This window comes from Paramormyrops kingsleyae, chromosome 19 (assembly GCF_048594095.1).
Source record: "Paramormyrops kingsleyae isolate MSU_618 chromosome 19, PKINGS_0.4, whole genome shotgun sequence".
Lineage (NCBI taxonomy): Eukaryota > Metazoa > Chordata > Actinopteri > Osteoglossiformes > Mormyridae > Paramormyrops > Paramormyrops kingsleyae.
Genome location: NC_132815.1, coordinates 23,789,062 through 23,807,298, shown reverse-complemented (window position 1 = coordinate 23,807,298; position 18,237 = coordinate 23,789,062). Strand labels below are relative to the sequence as shown.

Sequence of the window (18,237 nt, the reverse complement as noted above, 5' to 3'; positions counted from 1 at the left end):
CTTAACAGACTTGTCTGCTTTTAAAATGAAAGGCCTTACAGTCTCTTAACCTTCTAGCAAACCTTTTTCTCCAAAAGTGATAAATATTTATTAAACACTGTGCCTAAAATTATACAATACCACATAGAGAATAGGGCAACATTTTATATCATAGCATCCATAATGACCGGTTACACAGATCTTGGCAAGGCCACAATGGGTTATTGTCCAGGGCAGCATTTTCTAACCCAAACATGTTTTTTTTACCCATCTCCCTGCAGCTAGACTGACATGCACGCATCGGAGACAAAGTGAAATTGGCCAGTAACAATGATGGACCCGTGCCCTGTTCCATTTGGCAGACGCTATACTGAAGCAGTTAAAAGAACGAATATTCAACAAACGACAGATGATACATCACCTGAGTAAAAGAAATTACAGAAAGTTTCCACTCATAATGTCCCTTCTAAAAGTCTACTTATGGATTATATAGCTGTTTTCAGGACAACTGCAGCAATTTAATAACACAAAAATACAATTATTTACTAAAAATTCCAAATTCTACTTTAAAAGCAAATATTTAGATCAAATTTTTTATTTTATTTTTAAATTCTAAACATAATGAATGATTTTATAAAGGTATGCTATGTGACTATAGTCATTAAATTAACTATATAATACATAGTATACTATAGTATATACAGGGACGGATTATGGGTTGTGTGGGCCCCTGGGCAAAACATTCGCGCGGCCCCCCCCCCCCCACCACCACCACCACCACCACCACCACAACCACCACAATTCAAGGGCCCTTGGCAGCCAAACGCTCTCCCTCCATGTTTCCATCAGAGGCCCTATAGGGTCAGGGGCCCTTGTAGGCAGAGGATCAAAGAATGTAGGCCCTCTAAAATAGACAAACGAAAATACATTGTTGATAAGCGTTGCAAATTGTTTTGGGCTAGGGGCCCCACGGGCCCCCTGCACCCCAAGGGCCCCTGGGCAGCGGCCCCGCTGGCCCGGTCCGTAATCCGTCCCTGAGTATATAGTGTATACTGTAACGAAAAGTACTATATATTTTATTCATTCTTTGCTTACCAAAACCTGGTGCCAAAGTTAGGATGCTGTTCTTTGACCTTTCCCGGTTTTGCACACCACCCTGCCTCTCTGTTCCCAGTATTTCTTGGATGGGGACTACCCTACAGACAGGCAGCTCCAAGACGTTCTATGGGAGGCGATGGCAAGCAACTCGGGGGAACCCCACAGAACCGAGTAGCTGCCCCTCCTATTCACCTTCAGCACGATGGACTTCAAGTTCAACTCGAGCTCAAGGCAGATGCAGAAGTCCTCTGATGGCCGCTCTGGTGTAGGCAGCATTGCCAATAGAGACTGGGCAGAGTACAGGAACTCAGCAAGACTCAGGAATGGTCACCATCCATGGAGAGAGCTTGTAAGTGGTGAACTTCCAGTAGTATCTGGGGATTCATTTAAACAGCAGATTGACTTGCATGGGCAATCCAACTGCACTGTTGTGACCAGCATGCTCTTGTATGCTGTGGTCCGCTGGGGTAGCGACACCAGCTACGGGGAAGACAAATTCCTGAACAAACTAATCGGGATGGCCAGCTCTACCACTGGTATAAAACTGGACTTCTTTGGTCCAGTGGCAGTGTTAGCAAGAAACCATTAACTCTTTCTGCTGGACCAACATTATGCAGCAGATCATTACTCCACATTGCTCTAGATTAGTGCTTCTCAAACTGGTCCTTGGGGACCCCTAGATAGTCAACACTGACTGTCTGGCTGGAAGCTGGAAGAAAGCAAAAACATGACCACCTGGAACCCAAGGACCAGGTTAAGACACACATCATGTCTGCCTGCTACCATCAGACTAAGCAACGCTAATCCTCCACCTCCTCTTCCCAGTGATTAATGTGTACAAATTTCACATTAAAAGCAATTTTAAAAATAGAATTCATTTTTATCAGAAAATGGGCTTGACTCTATCATAAATGGATAAACACATTATCATCAAGTTAGAGAACAGAAGCAACCAGAATTTGTGACAATATGTATTCTTTGGGGGTCACTTTTTTCCAAATGGACATACATTAAGAGAGCAGGTCAGACAGTCCTTGGAGCCGTTGGGGGTTAAGGGCTTTGCTCAAGGGCCCAACTGGGAAACCCCTGTGGCGAGCCGGGAATCTGAACAGATTCCAAACGCAAGTACAGCGCTTACCAGTTCACCATCCCCAAAAGCCCGCAGATAATAGCCTTAGTCATGGAGGAGACTCTATGCCTTCTGAGATCTGATTCAGTTTCCGTGCAGCCCGAGTTTAAGCACTATCTTCTGCTGTAAACATCCTTACAAACCGCATGAAGGAAAAAACAGACATGGAGTAAGAGGTCGGATTGCAGTATACACTTTCAATTATTCTAATGAATCTTTAATAAAGAGTTAGAGTCTCTCTGTTATTCACTCTAATTTGGCGAGCACATCTCAGTGATGAATCACTGCAGTGGTCCAACCCTTCCATTACTTTCCACACGTGCACTTTTACTGACCTCTTGGTGTAAGTGCTGAGCTATAATCAGAAAGGAATCTATCAGACAATTAAGTGCATAACAATTGCACATCTATTTCTCTGCTCTCTTATTTTCTTAGTGCTTTTACTGTATTTGTGTTTTATTTGACTCTAATAATATTTAATTCCTAGTCTAGCCTAAGTTTACTTTATTAAATGATTGCAACTGCCGTAGCTGCTTTTGATAATGTCTGAAATAATGTCTAACCTGTCGGTAAGCACACACTGCCCAGCACGTAAGTGGAGAGCACACACAACATGCGTGATCCAAGACATGGAATCACATGACAAGCCATTTATTTTTCCTTCATTGAATTCATTAAAAACGGCTGATCTTTATGTCCTTTGTACACTATTTTTTATTGATTTTTGTGATCTATGAAGAAAAAAATTGATTTATCCATGACAGGAAATTCATCACAGAGGCATGTAAAATACACATCAGAATATTTCAAATGTTATCCTTTCAATGACTAAAATCAAACCTCTGTTTTAGTAATAATCTGAAATAATCCTGCTATTTTGAATCTGGGAGATCATTCTAACCAGGCAGGATAAGGAGACCCCGTTTATTATGTACTCTCCATGAGACACATACAGATGAGAGCGATTGTCACGGTGCATGCTGGCACGGAGTCAGGAAGGAGGCACAGGAGTCGAGGAGTCGGGTGAACACAGGGTTTATCAGGGGAGACTCTCAGGGGAGGAACGACGCCAATGACCAGACTCGGGAAATGGACTTAAATACACAACAATAACATGGGGATTCCACACGGGGTAGATGAGGGGCATGGCACACAAGAAGATCGGCACGATCGGGGCATGACAGCGAGCTTGGGGGACACAGCATAAGGCCAGCCAGACTGCTGACCCTGGGATTTAAACCAACAACCTTACGATGCCCACTACAGAGTCCAAACCTGCTGAACCACACACTAGCTCAACAAATTTAATTAATACAAATTCTGAGCCAAACTAAGCTTTGTATTCCCTGTTTTCCTTTAGACTTTGATTAAAGGTATAACTTATAGTTACAAACCATTTCATTTTATTCCTACCCATTTATGTTTGTGCTTATTATTGACTATTCATAAACTATGAATTCAACTGAGCGTATAATATGTTACGGAAAGTTTTACAATGAAACTTAGAAATATGGGGCTTCCAAATGTAATTACTACTGTTTCCTAGAAAGATAAAATCAGGGTACGTTTTTGACAACCAAGTGCCAACACAACAGCCTTATATGAACATTGAAATAACTGCAGGAGTGACTGCTTTTGAGGCTGTAGAAGAACCAAGCAGAAATTGTGTAGTAACCATTCCAAGGCTGAAATTGAATATTGATCATTTAACAATAAGTTAAACTAAATTCTAGCTCCAGATACTCTACACTTCCCACAAAAAATGCAGCTCACATGTGGAAACACACCTGGACATGCATACAGGGTATTCTGTGCTGTCATGTGACATATTTCTGTATTCTTTGTCTTTTCTAGATTCTAGATTTCTAGGTTATGGCTGACAAAACACAGAAGCTTCTCTTCTGGAATCTTCCCAAATAATTCCTAAGCAGACAGATTTGTACTGGTGGAGGGAAGAGCTGCAGGCTGTTCACTTAAACATGGATAAATTACAGTTAAGCAGACAAGTCCTACTGTATCAACAGACATACTTCATTCATCCCCAATGGGGAACCTGCTTTTGTGCTTATCTAATCAGGCTCTCAATGAGACACATACACAGGTGAGAACAATCCAAGGGGCTCAGTCAGCATGCAGCCCCCCCAAAAGCAACCAGAGGATAAAGGCCTTGCTTGGGGACATCATTCTGCCACCCCTGGGCTTCAAATCACCAATCTTCCACTCAAAGGCACAACATCTAAACCCAGTGAGCCACACAGTCTGCCATGGGTGCCATTTTATAGCATTACTGATAGGATCAGATAAAATATTAATTAAGATCCTAAAATCCTGCAACCCTGCACTGGATTAGATGTTGGAAGATGGATGAATGATGGGTTTTTCTATACATATTACTCACTATGTAATATCCTTATATTGTTTAAAAGGGTATATTATCATATATATACCACTGAGTGTGAAGTTATTTGACTGAATCTCTGTAGTAAAAAAAATACATATTTAAAACCTTAAGTGGCACATTATAACAAAACCATAATAACATTATAAGTAAACCCTTAATAACACTCAGAAAGATAGTACCAATTTGTACCTTGCTTCTCACTGGAGCTGTACCCTCAACGATCTGCCAATTGTACCCTATAGCTGTAAGTAAATGTACGTTTTAGTCTAATTTAAAGCACAGAAATGGACTCTGAGGAAGATCCCCAAAGGTACAGACAATATTAATGTACCCCTACGGCACAAAAATGCTCTTTGTAGTCCATTTCTGTATCTTAAAAGGTACAGCTACCTACAGCTAAGGGTTCAATCGGCAGACCCTTGTTACTCATTTTTTTGACAGTGTATGAGTACTATATCCCAGAGACAGGTATTCCGACACACCCAGCTGAACACAAGAGTAGATAAATGCGGAAAGCAAAATGTTTACTATTACAGAGAGCCGGCATTCTGGATCATAATACAAAAGTACAGAGAAAATAAAACAAATACTGGCTCATTTTGCTGATGTATACCAAGATCGTGTTGAAAAAAAAGATGGCTAATCATTTTAGAACGATTTTAGGAGCAATTTGGGGGCCATCTTTGTGCTTTGCGATCCATTTCAGAGCCATCACCATCACTCAAGAGATAAGAGTAGCAAGCTAGCCCTTCAGTCCCCTGCCTCATATAAGGATGGAGAAGATGAAGGAAATCCATCAGAATGGTCGGCATGCCCATTTAGAAAGGCATTACGCATACATGTTCCCCCACAATAGAGAGCCATGTCCACGGGGAATGTTCTGAAATTTAAAATCAAGCAGAAACATGTCACAGATCTTCACCCTTACATTGTGGTGAGATTTAATAATTTAATATATTTAATTTTTTTTCGCATTCTTCTAATGTTATTACCTATAAGTTACCAAAGATAGGTAATCAGCAGACAGAATAAGCATATTTAAAGTTGCATGTAATTTAGACCCATTCCCTAGCAATCAATGCTTATCTGTCTAAGGTTACAACATCTATATATTTACATTAACTAACGAGGAACAATCCTGTTTAAATATACTGAGGAAATGCCTGCTTACTCCAAAGGCTAGATGGATATTCACTTAGCCAAAAACAAATATGCTGGAAGAGATTCAGGCTTGGAGAGAAGTGACATCAGTGATTATAAATCACTCACAACTGATAACATTGCCTCCAAAAACAGTATATAACACAATAAGAGTATATGTTACACTATGCGATAGACAAATAGTAAACAAATAATTCATAATTATTGGTTATCATACTTTATTTAAGCAATTTTATTCCATGCTTTATTCCAGGAGCATGCTTACTTACGGGTATGGAAAATAATATATTAATATACAATAATATATTTCTTGTATTTTTGCATAATATGTGTTTTTGGTGTAAAGCATAAATACAATGGCTATGTTTTATTACAGCATTTTATGTACCTCTGGAACAAATATCTTGTAACAAATCTTAGAAAGTGACCAAAATGCACAGCTCAGTTTAAGCACAATTCTACCTGCTCCTGGTTCAGACCACACATTTGCATATTATTGTTGCATTTATTTCACGGCTCAGTTGGATGCAGTTGTAAATGTTTACAATTTTCTTGACAAATCCTGAACCAAATTGTAGTTTCAGGCTGATTTAAACAGCTTTCTTCCAGAGTTATGCACTGTTTGGTGCAGTGTTGTTCTGCTAGTGCTGTTAATATTATTATTGTGTTTATTACTGCGAAGTGACGCAAACAGTCCCAGTTCTGACCTTAAATGTTGATGGCCCATAACTTTAACTTGAAATCACATTAGAGGAAGACATTTTTACTTGATATCCCCATTTTGAAGCATGACTGGTCCAAACGCCACTTCAGATTCTGGGATACTTAGTGCATCGGTATCATCTACCATAGAACCCTCAATGCCCACTGAGGGGAAAGTTCCAAAGAAAGAGTGCATCTTCTGAGCAAATGGGTCACCAATATTACAGTATTGAAATTTAGGATCTTGGGCAACAGCACTATTTCCACAAGGCTCAACATCCATGACTTTGCTCCTTTGGTAGTATTTAGAGAACTTGTTGAATATGATGGTGATTGGCAGAGCCACCACAAGCAGCCCACAGATGATGCACAGGGAGGCAACCAGTTTCCCTGCTGGCGTCACTGGGCACGCATCACCATAGCCCACAGTTGTCATGGTGATGGTAGCCCACCACCAGGCTACAGGAATAGTGCCCAGCTCTGACTTGTCCTCCTCCCTCTCCACTGAATAGATAAGTACAGAGAAGATGGAAACCCCAACAGAAAGGAAGAGAAGAAGAAGTCCAACCTCATGGTAGCTATGTCTCACGGTGGCCCCCAGGGCACGTAGGCCCACAGAGTGACGGGCCAGCTTCAAGATGCGGAAGACCCTCATCAGTCGCAGCACTTGCACCACCTTGCCAACATTCTCCAGGTTCTCATTCTCCTCCTCATTCCCGTTGCCCGCCATCTCAAATGCCAGCGTTGCATAGAATGGTAAAATTGAGGCAAAGTCAATAACATTCAGGGGATTTCCCAGGAACTTTCTCAAGCATGGGGTAACAGCAAGTCTTATACAAAACTCAGCAGAGAAGCAGACCACACAGGCGATCTCAAGGACGGCCAGAGTCGGGTCTTCGACTGGCCTATTGTTAGAATCTAGGCGCTGGAACTCGGGCATGCTGTGAACACACATGGCGGCAATTGATGTCAGCACGACACTAAGCGAGGCCACCATGATTACTTTTGCAGAGACTGAATGCCCAGGGTCCTCCAGTCGAAGCCAGATTTGGCGCCGGAAGTTTGAGCACCATGTGCCCTCAAACCTTTCCAGATCCTTGTCCATGGCAGACAGCTCCTCAAAGGAGGAATCAAAGCTGGGCTGCTGCTCATCACTTCTTATGTCCCAGTCCCTGTCCTCAATATACTCCTTGCGTTCCTGGTACTGAATACTGCAACAGGGACCTATGTAGAGTTCTTCAATACCCCAATATGCAATCTCCTGGCTAAAAGAGAACACACAGAACTCCTCCATCATGTGGATCTGGCCCGTATGGTAGAAGTTGAGGACACAGTGGAAGACACGAGGGTTCCTGTCAAAGTAGAACTCCTGGTTTGTGGGGCAGTAGTCATCACAGAGCTCCAGGATGGCTTTTTCAGACCGGCAGTCCAGCAGACGACCCAGTCGTGTGTGTGGGAAGCGGAGGAGTGTGTCGTGCTCCATCATATGCCTGAAACCCCCCACGTTCAGATTAATTAGTTTACCCTGCACCCCAAACCTGTGGAGGACCTGTCCATACACCATGGTGGAGCTAATGCTGTAATTTACGTTTTGACCTCTAAAGATGGGGGGTCAAGCTTGGGGTACGGTCCCATGACCTATAAAATCAAAATCGAAATGACTTACATCACAAAACGTGCAATACAATGAACAGAATAAAAACAATCCCACAATTTTATTTAAGTTTACATACATATCAGTTGTCCCGTTACCCCTTATTTAACTACACAAATGCTTATAATAAATAGGATAAATGTGCACAAAATGTATCTGTGCAACGACAGTAGGCACCCTTAAGCTTGGAACTTGTGATTGAAGTACAATAACATCCAGATACATTCAGCAACACTTCCTTGTTTGGCCACTGACTCTTTTGCTTGCTCTCTCTCTCTCTCTCTCTCTCTATTTGCTATTCCTTGCACCCTCTGTGAAAAGGGGAAGCTGTGGAAAATACGTACAAATTTTTCTATTGAAATCAAAATGAAAAAGTAACTTTTCCAAGAATGTGCAAGATCTTTAAATATTCGATTATAAGAAGGACATCAATCTACATATAATGGACGGATCTTTATGGCTCACTGAGGATTGTCGCAAACATTGTAAGAGTATTTTAAGCAATGTCTATAGGCACGCTCGGGATTACGTATAAACTACCTATGCCTATCTTAATAAAATTAAGTAAAAAAAAAAAAAAAAAGTCATACCTGTACCGGTCGTGAGATACTGCTGCATTTTCGACACCTTCTTTTAAGAGCTGAAACACGCTGGCAGCGCCGTGCTGTGCAGTTTAGCGAAGTAAAGCATCGCTCCGGAGTGGGCTGATAAATATCCTACCGAGGGTGCACAAGCGTCCCGGCTGATGAAAAGTGGACTGGCTGGGGTGTGCGTTTAAAAAGCCGACTAGACTGTCACAAACAGAATGGTTGGAAGATGAACTGGATGGATGAATTTCACACATTACATATTCTATTAGAAATAATTAGCATAGCAATATTGGTTTACTTGCAACGTTAATGTTGCCTTAATGAACTTAGGCTATGTAAATGAATGGATCAGATAACGTGTAATTACAAAGAAATTTCAAAATCAAGTGTGACATATACTTATATAGACACGTATATAAAGAGAAACTGCATGGACACCAAAATAAAAAAACAAGAATAATTTTTTCTTCTCCTCTAAAATAATTATTGAAAATATCATAAATTAACAGGTAAAAGATATATATATATATATATATATATATATTCGAATCTGTTTTCATCAAGTGACAAGTTAATTACATTCGGTTGTGTATTGTATGTATGTTAAAGTGTTATTTTTTTCACTAACACAAGACTTTTTAAAATGAGAGATTACACCACTAATACTTTCAATTTTTCCAAACGATAATTTTTAAGTAGGAAATGCATAGTTACAAACCATTTAGGAAAGGGACGGGGAGCATACAATTCACAAAATACCCACATTACTAATTAACTAACCCGAGCCGTCTACCTGAATAAGGGGATCGGAAATTTGATGAATTTACTGATAGGCTGATAATTTAATCATTACACAGAGGCTGCAAACCCTCAAGTTTATAGCAGGAGTCGAGGGGCGGTTGGTTAGTGCTGCCGTTTGTTTTCGGTAGTTTGCTGATTTCTGAGCTGCAGTTCAAGGCAGCCTTACTGGGATTAAAAATGGCGCGTCGTGTTGGCTTTGGGTAATGGTTTTATTGAAGTTATTTGTAAATTAAGCCTATTTTTGTTTTGCATGTTCACCCGCGTTAGCAGTTTTTTTTTAAAATTTGTCTCCCTTTACAGAACGTTATGGCTTTTGATGTTGGCTGTGGGGATAGAAGCAAAAAATGGTTATGCTCCAGGTAGGCAGGTGGTGCAACCTATAGCACAGGGCTGCTAACTGGTCTGCTAGCCGGAGTGAGACTTGTCTCGAACTAAAAATCTCACTTGTGACGTTCAGCAACACGTTTAACTGTTTTCATACCTTGTAAATGGTGTGTCGGATTAGCAAACAACTCAAATGCGCTAATTCTTAGCTTAAAATGGAATAATATAGATTTGGCATGAGATTTCTTGTGTGAGCGCAAGAAAATTAAGGCTGCTGGTATGTGTATCTCACCAGATGCATGACATTTGGCAACCCTTGTAGTAAAACTGGACAAGGTGTTGATAACCGTTTGTAAATCTGCTGATCTTGCTGCCAGGTAGCGGTATTGTGGCTGAGTGCCTTGGCAACATAATGCGGTTGATGGTGGACGGTAATTTTCTGCAGGGGAGAAGCTTGGAAGTGGATGCTGTCTGTAAGTCCCAGAGATCATAACCATTAAATGGTGAAATATGGCCTGGTTGCTGAATGTGTCTGTTGATTGCAGATGGTACAGATGTGGTACCCATAACCTCCAATCTGGCATCACAGTGTGGCTACAGCAGGAAGTCTGACCCCTGGGGAAACGTCAGGCTCTTTGCTTCCTTGCAGAACTGCTTTTCTTATCCTCTGGTAACTTGCTGTCTCACTGCTGATCGTCATCTATGGTGATAAGCATGGTAACTGTGTGCTTCTGCATCTTCATCCAGAATGATGACAACTTCAACACAACTGTCAGGCTTAGGCTAACTGGCACCACTGCTTCAGAAGATGCTGTACAAATAGTCTCTAAAATGTGCAAGCGTAGCCTGTGGGCTTTCCGAGAGATCCTCTGTGACAGGAACTACATGGAGGTGTGTAGGGTGTGACCGTGGCTGCTGTAACTGATGGCCTGAACTGTGTGAACTCTTTCTGAAGTGCTTTTTTTTTTTTTTTTTTTTTTGTGGGTTCTTAGGTGTCTGTTGGAAGAAAGCTTCTGGACATTGCTGTGAAATTGCCTTTGGGTCAGAAAGCCCCTCCTAAAGGTTCTGGTAGTGTGGTTCCAGAGGTACTGATTTAACTTTGGTCTTCGTGTGGATCTGGAGGTGGTGATGAGACTAAATGGTGTGGGTTTTTTTTTTTCCTCCCCTACCCCTAGCAACCTGTTGTGTCTGAGTACACAATGTGGAAAGTGCTCTTCTATATGCCTAGAGGGGAGAAGACCTTAACTGTGGAAGAGGCCTTCAAGCAGGGCTATGGCCTGGAGAGTTCACCTAATCGTTTAGTGCTTAGAGGATCCCAAAACTCTTCTGAGGCTTATCTGACAGATGTGAGCAGCCCATACATTATGATTTTGGTAGTATTTCATGGGGAAAATTCTTATTTTTTTTGGGGGGGGGTGTGGTGTTAACCTCAGGTGGATGGAGTACCCATGTATGTGCTGAAAACGTCAACGTTCTTCAGGCAGAAATGGATGGTGACACTGGTTGATGCTGCAGTAGCCTGTCCTGCAGGTGAGTGACTTACCTTTTTTTTTTTTTAAAGTGCCATCTGTTGCTGTCAAGAACTAAAGCTCCTGCTGTGTTTTAGGTGGTGTTTCATTCACAGAGGATCTGATCACTTGGATGCTGCCTCGTATTATCTCCCCACTGCTCACCTCTGCTGCATTCACACTCTTGGAAGTTCATATGGGCATTGATGGGGAGCAATTGGATGGCATAACCATGGCATCCAGAGGCTATGTGTTAACTGTAACGGATCTGTACATCACTGTTCAGATTCCTGTGGGTTCACAGGATGGTTACTACAAGGTTTGTCTAAGCCACCTAGCTAGTTTTGATAAGTGGTGGGGATGGGGTACACTTCCTGGCATGATGCAAGCTGTTTGACTAGAGCTTGTTACTACAGAGTTATGCTCCAGGGTACCAGTATCACATTGCCTTCACTGTTGAGCCTATGCTTGAGCTGCTGTGGCATGAGGAAGATCTGCATACTGACACAAGATACAAAGTCCTGTATCCCATTACAACCCCTCTCAGGCCCATGCCACCACATCTCATTGACAGTGAGTATGCAGTGAGCTGAATATAGCAACTGACTCAACACCACTGTGACAAATGTTTTCTGCCTTCAGACACTATCCCACAGAAGAGGATGTTTGAAGTAGTGTTGGGCATTTTCCTTCCTGATGTTCAGCTGGTGAACATCACACTTGGTTCACTGCTGCTGTCTGTGGCTGAAGCCAATGCCCAAGGCTTCGCTGTTGAGAACACTTTTCCCAATGGGTCAAAGACCTTCTCATTACAAGTGCCATTCTCTGATCCTGTAGTCTTGAAAGATGTACGTAAGTCTGATGCGCTGTCCCATACTTTTGGCTAACCTGTTCCAGTCAACATGTGGTCAGGCAGACAGTACTATAGAATCAGTGACTGGTTATACTTGGTGATAAGTTGTGTTCCTGCAGACAACAGAGCTGCAAGTAAAGATCTTCATACTGCCTCTAGTCTTTGGGTTGCTCATCCTCCCTGAGCTTGCCCCATTCAGTCACCCTGCTGTCCTAGAAGCATCCCTGCAAGACATAAGTAAGAAATGAATGGCTGTAATTGTGATGGATATCCTGTTAATATAGGTGGTAACTTGGTATTCTCCCTCTAGTTCTGCCTACTGCAACTGGCACTTGTGATCAAGAGAACTTCTATGTCACTGTCACACTTGGCAGCATGGGACCTAATATGTTGACCATGATAGGAAAAACAATTTTGACGACTGAGATTGCCAGTGGTTATGGATACGAGGCTAATGGTACACACTTCAGTATTGCTGTGCCTTTCAGGGCAGTGGATGCCATCTATGAGGTAATGTGCATTCCTCATGGGCTTGTTCTAATTTGGCTGGTCCTAAATGATCTCCCTAACCCTTAGCTGGTTGAGCCATTCTCCTTGAGGAGCAGGCTGGACATGACTTTTTCGGATCCAGTCAACAATACAAACTACAATGAGTTCTCCATATCCTGTGGCTTTCCTGTGACCATGGCAGGTATGATGCATATTCCCCTTCTGGCAATGGACTAAATTACTTGAGCTAAACATCAGTCTTGTTACAGAATGTTTCCCCAATGGCACAATGACTGTGCTGGCCATAAAAGTGGAGTCTGTACCCCAACTGAATCCCATGTATCTGACTCTGAGGGATCCCAGCTGTAAACCTGTGTTCTACAATGATAGAGTTGCCTACTTCTCATTTGGGGTGAATACCTGTGGAACAAGAAGAAAGGTACCTTTCAACCTCCCCCACCCCTAATGGTTCCCAGCCTTTGCATTTCTTGGGTAACCCTACTTTTACCTGTTGCAGTTCTCAAAGAACCTCATGATTTATGAGAATGTGGTGACTCTACCAATGATGCAGTCTCTGTCAAATGCCTCCATAAAGACTAGTCTGAAACCATTGTACAGGTAAGGGCTACTTTTTCCTTAATCTGTGGAAGAGGTCAGTATTGAACTAACAGCCTGCTTTTGTAGGCTACAGGCATCTTGTCACTATGTGATCAATACCACCCAGATGATGGCTTTCAACACCAGGGCCCAGCTGAATGTGCCCCTTGCAGCAACTGGAATAGGAAAGCTGTCTGTCAGAATGAGGCTTTCACTGGGTAAGTGGAGTAGCAAGATTAAAGAATGGTGCCTGTACTGACAACTAATGTGTCCTCCTGTTCTAGATGGATCATATACTGCCTTCTACCAGGATACTGACTACCCAGTTGTAAAGTACTTGCAGCAGCCCCTATACTTTGAGGTGGAACTTATGCAGTCAACTGACCCATTGGTAGAATTGTTCTTGGAGAACTGCTGGGCAACTATGGATGACCAGACCTTCCCAAAGTGGGATCTAATTGTAGACAGGTAAACAAACCTGACAAGTTGGTATGTGACTGAGAAATGGCTGCCAACTTGTACCCTTCTCCCTAGCTGTGAGAATCCTGGGGACAGTTATCCTACGCTGTTCCACCCTGTGTCCGCTGATGCCCGGGTGATGCTCCCCAGCCACTTCAAGCGCTTTGAGATGGCCATGTTCTCATTCACTGCTAATGGCACAGCAGTAAAGGAGAAGGTGACCTATGACCAAGTTTCTGGCTAAGCATAGAAGCTGCTTGTACTGTTCTAACACCCCCTTTTTCTCCTAGGTCATTGTGCATTGTGATATCATCCTCTGTGATGCCAGTGGCCCCCAGGATAGCCTTTGCAACAAGCAATGTATGAACAAGCAGCGCATAAGCAGACTGGGAACAAGCATGCTGAAAAGGGGTACAGTTCACATTAATCCTAGGACTTTGCTTGAATCGAGCTATCATTTTCTAAACTTTTTTTTCTTCCCCCCCCCCCCCCCCCCCATCCTGTTGCAGTGCATAGAAGCGTAACACACAAGGGCCCTGTCAAAAGGCGTGTGTCATCAGGCCCAGTTATGCTGGGTTAAAAGCAGCTTTGGCTGCAGCAGCTGATGTGACTTTGAAATAAAGCTTCTTGGATCTATTTTGGTGTGATCATTGTATGTGACAACATAGCTAAAACTCCCAATAACCAGAACTGCATTTTCATTAGATATGCACCTGGATGTTATGACTTGCTCCACCAAGGGGAGCAGCTGAGTTTGCCCATGACTAGATGGGGGCAGGCTCACCTGCCCCATCAGAATTCTCTTGTGCAAGCGATACCTATGGCTATTTGCATGGCAAACAAGGCTTTCAATAGTGTGACTGTGCAGTAAGTCAAATTTCCTGTGGCCCTCCTAGCAGTACCAGACAGTATAATCTCTAGCTGAGGGCTCTTTATCACTTGTGGATGACTTAACAGCATTTGCTCACCTTGTGTGATGCCTTAAGTAAAGCCAACTGATCAAGCAACCTCACCAGAAAAACTGGCTGTAGTAATGCCCATGCAGATGACAGTTGTTGCTTTTGCTTTAATAGTTGGTCTACTTTTGCTATGTGCAAGAATTTTCCCTTAATGCTGAAGTGCTTCTAGAATTGATAATCTTCCAGAATAAGCCTCAAATATTTGAGGTTTTAATTCCAGATATTACTCTTTCCACCATGAATCTGAGTTTGTGAAAGATGCCAAGGTAGTATACAGAATACATCCATTTTCTATACCACTTGAGTAGTGGCTCACAGGGTTGGGGGTTTATTCTAGGTGACACAGGGCATAATTAAGCAATCAGTGGTAATTTGATCATCTTTGAACTATAGGAGAAAACCTGTACAAATACAAGAAAAGTGGAAAATTACACAGGAAATGGTTTTTATTTTTAATAGGCCTTACAGAATAGTGTTTTGAAAATTGGAAAAGATTCACTTTTAAACATTTGAATGTGTGAACCAGAGTCCACAAACCATGAAGTGGGGGGCCTACAGTGTTAGCCACTGAGATGCCCTGGAGCATAGACTACATACAAATTAAAAATACAAGAATAGGTTTGTGCTAATTTTAAACCCTCCCAGAATTAAGCTGTACTTCTCAGAACATAGTGATTTTTTACACGATGTCCAATGGCATGGACATTTTAAACTAAGGCACAAGCAGCAATAGTAAAATACCAATTTTTAAAAATTGCCCATAATTTCCATTGTAACATTTTTAACTACAGTCAAATTCCCCAATTGTCTGTTGTCAATAGCCTCTTTTAATCTTTTCTTCCCGGTCAATTATTGCTTGTTTTAAACTCAGTTTGGCATCTTCAAAATTACAGTTCAGTTCCAGTGCCTTCCTGAAGTCTCTTTCTGCCTCTTCAAAAAAACCTTGAAAAGAAAAAACACGCATTTAAATTTAATTTAAACGACATCACTGTTTTAAAGTGTGTACTTTACTACATTGTCAGGAGGGTTGTATTTTGCTATGGTTAATTATAGGTATTTGTTAAAAATTGATTAATTTCTCGAGTCAACGGCACCATCTAGTGGTGACGTAGGCAAAATTAAACTATGGTGGATCAACATTTCATTTGACTTTACACAATTACATTAACAAACCTGGACAAAACAACTTCATTGGAGATTTAAATTATGATTTTATAATTTATAATTACTGTATATCATTGGACTTAGACTACTATACAGTGTGGCATTTCTGACAAGCACGGGAATTATCAGGGATATTACTAGTACATGTAAATCCCTAGTTCGGTGCAGCAATGGAATGAATTTGGTAAATAAATTACAAAAAAAATTTATCAAAAAGAGCTACCCAGTCTGTATTGTATGAGTCCTCTGTTGTAGAAGGGTACCTCGAAAAGGCCGTTTGCCTCTATCGCGGAGCTGTAGTCTTCCATTGCTTCATAAAAGTCAACCCTCAAGTATTTAATCTGACCGCGGTTGTTTAAAGCGACAGCAAGTTTATTCGCATCATGTTTTCTAAAATAAATGAAGAAACAAATAGTACAAATTAAGTGTTTTAAAGGGGAAAATCGGCATCGGAGGTTTGTCTTACTAGGTGTCTTAGAGTTACCTCGCTTGCCTACACGATGCAATGTATTTCGTATATAAATCTTCTGCTTTATTAAAGTTTTGCTTGTTGAACTCCTCGTCTGCTTCTTCGAGAACAGACAAACTGTAGTTTTCCATTTAAGAACCTTAAAAATCCCAGATCGCTTCGATGGTTTCCTCCGTACCGGTGACAAGCGCAGTCACGCGGCATGCATTCACTAATTCACTTATTTTTGCGAAGGACAGAAGCAGATTCGTCAGGTTTGGAGAGCCAATAAAAAAAATAATAATCGAAACTCTTACGGAAAATATACTCTTCAAGTATATTTTCTAAATATCCTGAAGTATATGCATGGGCCGTTCTGAATATTTGTTATTTTATTTCACTTTTCCAAAATTAACGAATCTGCCATCACCATACGTGCAAGAATGTACGAATATGTAAACACTGGCGCGTGAGCGCACGCCGTTGTCACCAGTTAACAAGATCACCACATAAACCATAACACCGGAAATGATGACGCACAGACATGCATTCCCAGGGTTGCCAACTCCCTCAAATCTGGTGTGACACTCACACTTTCACACTCACGCAAGAAATCTTACGGCAAATATATATAATTCCTTCATAAATCTAAAATTAGCTACATTAAAAGCACTGGGGTAGTCTGCATACCCTAAATACCGTTTACAAGGTAATAAAACTGTTACATGTACATGTAAATATGTGTGCAGACTTGTATCGAAATGAAAATCTCACACCAGCCAGCTGACCAAAGTTGGCAACCCTGTATTCCCCAGTGAGGTTCACTGCTTGAGGGTAATATTTGTGTAATGTCTACCCATTCACATTATAAAATTAAATGTGTAATCAATTACATCATGGCATGTATTCAATACCACTCTCAATTACACATTTGTTGTCCACAATCACTTATCTACTGAAGGCTGGATGCTATCCCAGGAGCCCAGAGCATGAAGAAGAGTATATACTGGATGGAATTCTATTCTAGGGCAATTTTAAGTCACTAGTATAAGTCTCTAGTGTTTACCACTGAGCCACTGTGCTGCTGTCTTTATTCAGGGTAAAATATTAATCCTAACAACAGATATGATGGATGTGTTGTTTTTGTTTATAGTGATGGGGTCAGACCACTTGCACCCAGTTAATTTGTGCCGGAGCTCAGTCCAGCAAAAATCTCCAGCCCAAGGTCTGCTTAAAATCCATCCAATGGAAGCTGAAACTAGCCCAATGTCTGAAATGCCAGTATACCCCATCTCAAAGAAATAAACCAGTTTTTTTTTGCATGCTGATAATAGTCATGCTTAATGCATAATCGTGTTAACATTAAAAGGAGTGAATGACTTGTAATTGACTGAATTTTGCTGTTCTTTTGTCCATGTCTCTCCTCATTGGCTGTTATATACATGCAAGCACCAACATTCACACAGTTATCCTACACTGTGATGCAGGTCATAAAAACTTTACCCAGGGCATAACATTTAAAATATACACTTACAGGATGCATATTATCACTCACTTTGTGTTTTTGTTCAGTGTCTCCTTTCTTGTGCCTGGTTTCTTTCCATCCCAAGATTATTCAAAATTTCACGTTACATTAACTATTTATAGGCTTTCTGGTCTGCCTTTTCCATCTGTTATCTGCAATGTATCACAGACAAACACACATTAAATTCTGCCTGCCATTTTCTGCCCTGTTGTCTTCCATCATGACTTTACAAACATTTTTCATTGAAAACTCTACAAGCATCATTACTGAGCAGTCTCCTTCTGACTGCTTTGATCAACAACTATACAGTAGAGATCGAAAGTTTGGGCACCCCAAGTAAAAATGTGCATAAAGAAGTGCATTAATGTGCATAAAGAAGCCAAGGAAAGATGGAAA

The 18,237-nt window shown here is 41.4% G+C and overlaps 3 protein-coding genes across 4 annotated transcripts; 1 reads left to right on the top strand and 2 right to left on the bottom strand.

Annotated features, from left to right (window-relative positions):
* Window positions 1-6,025: 6,025 nt before the first annotated feature.
* Window positions 6,026-9,474, bottom strand: LOC111841136 (delayed-rectifier potassium channel regulatory subunit KCNS3-like). Of its 2 annotated transcripts, XM_023806646.2 has the most exons (3): window positions 9,433-9,474; window positions 8,715-8,915; window positions 6,026-8,108 (listed from the first exon to the last, which is right to left on the bottom strand). In XM_023806646.2, the coding sequence occupies exon 3, from the start codon at window positions 8,032-8,034 to the stop codon at window positions 6,532-6,534; it is 1,503 nt and encodes a 500-aa protein (XP_023662414.2). In that variant the 5' UTR covers window positions 8,035-8,108; window positions 8,715-8,915; window positions 9,433-9,474; the 3' UTR covers window positions 6,026-6,531. The 2 variants fall into 2 exon arrangements, with proteins under 2 accessions (XP_023662414.2, XP_072559032.1); XM_072702931.1 differs by lacking the exon at window positions 9,433-9,474 and having other exon boundaries at window positions 8,715-8,934.
* Window positions 9,475-9,538: 64 nt separating this feature from the next.
* Window positions 9,539-14,381, top strand: zpax1 (zona pellucida protein AX 1). Its single transcript, XM_023806645.2, has 21 exons — window positions 9,539-9,715; window positions 9,816-9,874; window positions 10,217-10,312; window positions 10,385-10,509; window positions 10,587-10,730; window positions 10,832-10,924; window positions 11,015-11,185; window positions 11,273-11,369; window positions 11,446-11,666; window positions 11,764-11,920; window positions 11,990-12,195; window positions 12,320-12,437; window positions 12,511-12,710; window positions 12,777-12,891; window positions 12,959-13,128; window positions 13,207-13,307; window positions 13,374-13,504; window positions 13,571-13,754; window positions 13,821-13,962; window positions 14,036-14,156; window positions 14,255-14,381. Exons 1-21 carry the CDS (start codon window positions 9,693-9,695, stop codon window positions 14,323-14,325), a joined length of 2,745 nt encoding a protein of 914 aa, XP_023662413.2. The 5' UTR covers window positions 9,539-9,692; the 3' UTR covers window positions 14,326-14,381.
* Window positions 14,382-15,132: 751 nt separating this feature from the next.
* On the bottom strand, window positions 15,133-16,552 carry ttc32 (tetratricopeptide repeat domain 32). Its single transcript, XM_023806768.2, has 3 exons — window positions 16,353-16,552; window positions 16,092-16,258; window positions 15,133-15,646 (listed from the first exon to the last, which is right to left on the bottom strand). Exons 1-3 carry the CDS (start codon window positions 16,466-16,468, stop codon window positions 15,519-15,521), a joined length of 411 nt encoding a protein of 136 aa, XP_023662536.2. The 5' UTR covers window positions 16,469-16,552; the 3' UTR covers window positions 15,133-15,518.
* Window positions 16,553-18,237: the final 1,685 nt, after the last annotated feature.

Excerpts from the sequence above, each read along its gene's own strand:
- LOC111841136 (XM_023806646.2), bottom strand. The coding sequence starts at position 8,034 with ATGGTGTATGGACAGGTCCTCCACAGGTTTGGGGTGCAGGGTAAACTA.
- zpax1 (XM_023806645.2), top strand. The coding sequence starts at position 9,693 with ATGGCGCGTCGTGTTGGCTTTGG. Across the intron at positions 9,716-9,815 it reads GCGCGTCGTGTTGGCTTTGG|AACGTTATGGCTTTTGATGT; the intron begins GTAATGGTTTTA and ends CTCCCTTTACAG. Across the intron at positions 9,875-10,216 it reads AAAAAATGGTTATGCTCCAG|GTAGCGGTATTGTGGCTGAG; the intron begins GTAGGCAGGTGG and ends TCTTGCTGCCAG.
- ttc32 (XM_023806768.2), bottom strand. The coding sequence starts at position 16,468 with ATGGAAAACTACAGTTTGTCTGTTCTCGAAGAAGCAGACGAGGAGTTC. Across the intron at positions 16,259-16,352 it reads GCATCGTGTAGGCAAGCGAG|AAAACATGATGCGAATAAAC; the intron begins GTAACTCTAAGA and ends CATTTATTTTAG. Across the intron at positions 15,647-16,091 it reads ACTCATACAATACAGACTGG|GTTTTTTTGAAGAGGCAGAA; the intron begins GTAGCTCTTTTT and ends TTTCTTTTCAAG.